At 41.2% G+C, this 6,000-nt stretch overlaps 1 protein-coding gene across 4 annotated transcripts in view; it reads left to right on the forward strand.

The window, feature by feature from the left end:
• Window positions 1-3,898, forward strand: part of MYO1B (myosin IB) — a 305,050-nt gene extending 301,152 nt beyond the window's left edge. For all 4 annotated transcript variants that reach the window (XM_073546692.1, XM_073546694.1, XM_073546695.1 and 1 more), the window contains one exon: window positions 1,335-3,898. In XM_073546692.1, the coding sequence (XP_073402793.1) occupies window positions 1,335-1,458 (124 nt within the window). In that variant the 3' untranslated portion in view covers window positions 1,459-3,898. The remainder of the gene's footprint in view (window positions 1-1,334) is intronic.
• Window positions 3,899-6,000: the final 2,102 nt, after the last annotated feature.

Genomic DNA, 6,000 nt, shown 5'->3' on the forward strand with positions numbered 1-6,000 from the left:
ACAATACACACCCAATAGTCCTCCGTATAGTATACTGAGCTCTGCATAGTCCTCCATACAGTATAGTGCACTCCACATAGTCCTCCGCATAGTATTATGGTCACCAAAATAAAAAAAAAAATACAAAACTCTCGTCCTCTTCTTGTTCCCCTGCTGCTCCGGTCGCTGCAGGGAGCATTCTGAAGTGCTGCAAACCTCAGCACAGCGGGCGCCATGTAGTGACACCATTGCATCCGCTGCACCGAGACTTCAGATGCCAAGAAAGAATGATCGGAGAGGGAGCATCAGCTGATGGTCCTTCCTCCATCACGGCTTTCAACTGTATCGGCATCCAGGAAACAAAATGTACAGAAAACAAAATCCTCCAGAAAGCAAAGAAAGGGACATAAATAATTATCGCAAGGCATTCAAGAAATCCACTCTTCTCTTATAATTTGACTTTTGAAAAATGAATGTTACCGCTCTGCTTTGCATTAGGATAGTCTTCCGTACATACATGTATATGTAGGGGATCCCTGCTCAGCACTCCTTTATATCAGCGTACAGGAACCGTGCACCCATGCATTACAGGGGTGCCCCATAGAGTTCAGGGAGCCCTGTGTAATCACTTGTGGACATTTTAAGAAATTACCTATTGTTTAAAACAGATTTTTTATATTAAAGATTTTTTTTTTCATTAGCAAGGTTTTTTTTTTTTGTTTTTTTGCCATAACACACAATGTGAATTAAAAATAAATAAAAAATACGCTTGCAATTTTCACAGTGGCCATTGACCTTTGATAGACTCTAATTTTATTTTTGTGTCAGGAAATAACACATACATTAGCCACAATGGTCTGATTCCGACCCCATCTTTTGTATTGAAGCATCTGATGTGTGTGCAAAAGTCGGGGGGAGCAGGGTCAGATGTGACATTGCAAATGTGATTGGTGGATCCTGTTATCAGCTGTGAGGAGTTACCTGACTCTGATGATAGTCTTGCTGAAAACTCTTCCTGAAAAGATATGAAGTATGAGCTTAAAGCTCCATTGTGAAAATTGCAACTATTACTTTTTTTTTTTTTTTTATATAAAGAACATGTTAGAAAAAAAAATTGCCTTTTTTTTTTTTTTTTTTTTTATGCGTGCCTCACAAAGTCTGGTTTAAAAGAGGTCATTTTCTGAAGATGGCTTCCGTTAAACATAAACTGTTGCTCTTCCTCTGTCCAAAGTCCCATTTATCAACCCAAGTTGATTTCCACCTATATTGGTAACGTGCCCATTGGCACATGGTTGACAAGTTTCTTCCACTTTGTAGAAGTGTGATCACTTATAGATGTTTCATTGTTTTTATAGGTTCTTAGTGCAGTTCAAGCAAGACAAAGTATGTGTGAAGTTTATCCAAGGGACCCAGAAGAATGGTAACATTCCCACATGCAAGCGGAAAAACAATCGCCTTCTGGAAGTGGCTGTGCCCTAATGGCGCCGTCATTACTCTATGGACATTTCCAGTTGTAACCGTGCAATCATCAGAGAGGGGGGTTTCAGCTTTTTTTAATATTTTGGATTGTGCCAAGTGAGGCTGAAAATGTGCCTTCAAGTTGAACAATCTATTAATCTTAGGAGCATTTTAAATTTTCAGCGTTTACATAATTCATCTTCTTAAGCCATTGTTTTATCTCCTCCATTTACTCAAACCAGAACATTTCTTGCCAGACACAAGGCTATCTGTGGCCTATCAAACTGAGCCTGTAATTTGTGTTATTTTTTAAAAGGGCCAGTCTATAGTCATTGTGCCATACAAAAAAAACATATTTTGGAATCTGCTGGTTCTGCTCCAGGTCTTGGCAGAGTCCAAAAGTTGCTGAAAATGTACCACTAGCCATTAGAGGGGCTAGCCACTGTGTATTCTAGAGGTGTGCTCCTAACAGCACATGCCACCGGTAATATAATGTTTCCCCATTTTATAGCACACTGACTGCACAGCTTCCTTCTCCCGACTTGGCCACCGATGGAGGGGCATGTGTGCAGCCGCATCAGTCAGTAGGCTCCATTGACTAACACTGCACCATGGCCAAGGAAACCGTGCCATATCATTGCTGGATAGCTGATGAACAGGTCTGGTCATTGCCCCTACATCCGTAGGCATAATGGGACTGGAGCGCAGTGCAGTCAATGATGAGGATTAGACTGAAAAAAGAGACTCCACAGCAAATCAAAACATTAGCAGATCTAGTAGGAGACGTGTGCAGAGTTGAGCACATTTGTGGAACTACAGCGGCCAGCTCCTCTAAGTGCAATAAATGTGTACAAGGGTTTGAATGAAGCAGTAATTCTAAAGTTGTATATTTTAGGCAATTTTTAACTAATTTCTAGACTTTTGGGATCAAACAAAACGGGAGACATTGTATATATATCAGATATTAGACAGATTTTCTTTTTTGTTTGCAGCAAACCAAAATGGCTTGTTAATTGCTTATAGTACCCGAATTGCCAACCGTCCCAAGTTTGCCTTGATTGTCCTGAATTTTCATTAAATGGGTTGTTCCCTACTGGACCATCCCTGCTTAAGTGCCCCAGGTAAGATAATAAAATGCATACTCATCTGCCGGTCTGGAGTCGATCCAGCAATGTCATGGGAATGGTTCATCTGAATCAACTGTAAAGGTTGCAGCCCATCGGCGGCCGCTGATGGACTGCAGCGGTCACATGACAGAACAATGTGATATGACTGCTAGCAGGCACAGCACCAACATTGCTGGAAAGGTGCAGGTCTGGGAGATATTTTTTTATTTTACCTGGGGCATCAAAGAAAGGGATGTCCACGGTGTATCAATCTCTGAAAAAAAACAAAACAGCAATTTTGGGCATGTCTGTGTCAAGAAAGGGGCGTGGTTTACATAAACCACTTCTAAAATGGGTGTTTACTTCCACTTGGGTGTTCCCTGGTTTGTCCTGAGGCAGAATTAATCACGCCAATGTTACCAACCGTGGCGTTCATGATGTTGTACACATTATTTGTAAAAGGCATGGTAAGTATGAAGGAAATGGGAATGTGGAGAGATCCAAAGCTGTGTTTTCTAGTAAAATGTAGGACATTCTATCTAGTATTAGGATTTGTTGATCTAAGAACTTCATGGGATCCACAAAAAGCATTACGTCAAGTCATAAAGGGTTATGTAGTCTATTCCCGGGGGCTATAGAGCCGCCAATCCTATTCCGCCACCGCTAACCATACCGGTGACAGTCTCCACAGTATCTCCATTGAGTTTTTGCAAACATGATCATAATGAGGAGCATCACTAGATCGTTTGAGGTTACTAACCGAAAATAAATAATTTAATATTTTCAGATAGATACTAGTTACAAAGTGATGTAAAGGTAGCACACTTTACGTAGCAGAAGGTGGTCAGAGGTCACAGGTGACACACTTGGGGGACCCTGGGCCTCTAGTAACCACATGTAGGCTAACATTCAGGCATTTAATTAAATTAATTGGTTATGAAGTCATAAGGATTCTGTGTATTGCGATGAATCCTATTCAATGTGCAATAATCATTTTACTCTGGTATTTATATTTCACAATACTGTGTAATGAGATACTTGTGTATGTACATTGCAATGGTGACAGACTCCTAATTGGTGTTGATCGTGTCATATCTGTTTCTGTAAATGGCAGCCAGTTTCCTATGGGAGACTAAACGGTACAAAGGAGAAATTCTGGCAGCCATTTTTTATGATATATTTTCTCATTATTATGCTGCTCTTTCTGTTTTTAAGCCCTTTTTATTTTTTTAATTAGTCCTGAACCTTTAGAAGCTGCACACAAAATGCCCTCTCCTCTAGATCTGCATTATAACGCAATTTACTCTGTAATTTACTGCAATTAATCTTTTATAAACTGAAGATATGACATGAAATGCCTGGCTGTGTGCTGCTTTTGTTTTCTTTGTATTATCCCAACTGTTCTCTAGTAAAATTAAAAAGAAGTAGTGGTCATCAGGATTTAATGCCCAGAAATATTGGCGTGCACGTAATGCTGAAGTTGTCCTCGCCTTGCTTGCAGAAATCTGGTTTAGAGAAATCAATTGTTGAAATCTTACGCAGATAAGTCACAAATGCAGCGGGGTGGGGCAGTGCACTTGTCTGTCTCCCTGTTCCATTACTGTTAGATCTGCTCGCGGCTTGCCTTCCTGTCTGACTCTTCTTTTCCAGTGTGATCTCTCACCAGCGCCACCATTGCTTGGGACTGAGCATGTTCAGATTGATAGTCTTGCACCCATAATGTCGCCAGGTCCTTATTATTGCGCCAGCACACGTAATGACTGCACTTGTGCAAGAACTCATTGGAGAAAGGAGGTCACGGAAGCGAGAGTAACGTGTTAGTCAGAGACAGAAGGTAGACAGTGGATGGGAAAGAGCAGCAAGTGCATTGTGCCACTCAGCTGCACTTGCAACTCATTTGCATAACAAGCAAATTGGATTTTGCAAGTAAAGACGTACTCAGCATTACAGTGCCTTCACAGACATGTCATTAGATTTGGTATGAAACCTGTATGACCAGTCCTCATTAACATGTTTTGGATATTATGCATATTTTTCATCCAGATGTTCTGATGGAAAATCCACAGTGAATTAGGTTATGTTCACACAATCTGTTTTTGTTGCATTTTTTTTAATGCAAATTAAAAGCTGCTTTTTACAGTACCAGCAAAAACTGGTATTTCAGAAATCTCGCGTACATGCTTTTATTTTCCTGACTGCATTGGAAAGCCATTGCGTTCTTAAATCTACAGCATTTCAATTATTTCAGTGATTTTACCGCTTTTAGGCTAGTTTCACACTAGTGTTCTTGGGCGCAGGGCCGCCGCCAAGCCCCGCCCCCAGCCGCGCCCCCTCCGGTCAGATGCTCCTCTGAACGCATGAGACTGCATGCGATCAGTGTATCCTATATTTAGCGTTGGATACGCTGACCGTGCGCTGGTCTGATTTTTGCTGGCGCTGCGCCCAGAGCACAAAAATGCCCATATACCCATCACACATCCTCCATCCCATAGTCCAGTGCCCATATACTCATCATACATATCCTCCATCCCATAGTCCCATGCCCATATACTTGTCATACATATCCTCCATCCCATAGTCCAGTGCCCATATACCCATCACACATCCATCCCATAGTCAACCATTATGACATCATAATGAGCGGCGGGGCTTGCAACCTATGATGACATCAGCATCGCCATGGCAACCATTATGACATCATAATGAGGGTGGGGCTTGATACACACTTTTTCCCCATTATGTAGATAGGGGCAAAATTGTTTGGTGAATTGGAACGTGCGGGGTAAAAATTCGCCTCACAACATGGCTTAGGACACTCTCGGGGTCCAGACGTGACTGTGCCAAATTTTGTTGCTGTAGCTGCGACGGTGCGGATGCCAATCCCGGACACATACATACATACATACATACATACATACATACATACATACATACATACACACACCCACACACACAGGCTAAGGTCACAGTTCTCTGAGCACACAAATCTCAAAGGGTGCCCATCTATCTATCTAATATATAAAGCTCAAATGTTGAGCTTTATATATTAGAGCTTTATATATTAGATAGATGGGCACCCTTTGAGATTTGTGTGCTCAGAGAACTGTGACCTTAGCCTGTTATGGTTATGGCTTGTTCAGTATCATCATTAGGAAAGGCCAGGTGATGCAAATTTTCCTGCTTTATAAAAAAAAAAAAAAAAACCCAGCCGCCTCTAGCCTTGTGCCAAAAAAAAGGTATGGGTTCTTCTAAGCAGCTACCTAGCACTTTGAAAATGAAAATAGTGAAGGCCCACAAAACAGAAGTCTATACAAAGACATTTTCAAGTTGCCCTTTCCTCAGTTTAAAATGTAATTAATAAATGGTACTTAACTGTAACAATGGAAGTCAAGATAAGGTCTGACTTCTAAATTTCTCTGTGAGATGCTCGTAGGATTACTGGAGAGCCAAATCAGAA

This window comes from Dendrobates tinctorius, unplaced genomic scaffold (genome assembly GCF_039654945.1).
Source record: "Dendrobates tinctorius isolate UK_male_01 unplaced genomic scaffold, ASM3965494v1 ptg000150l, whole genome shotgun sequence".
Lineage (NCBI taxonomy): Eukaryota > Metazoa > Chordata > Amphibia > Anura > Dendrobatidae > Dendrobates > Dendrobates tinctorius.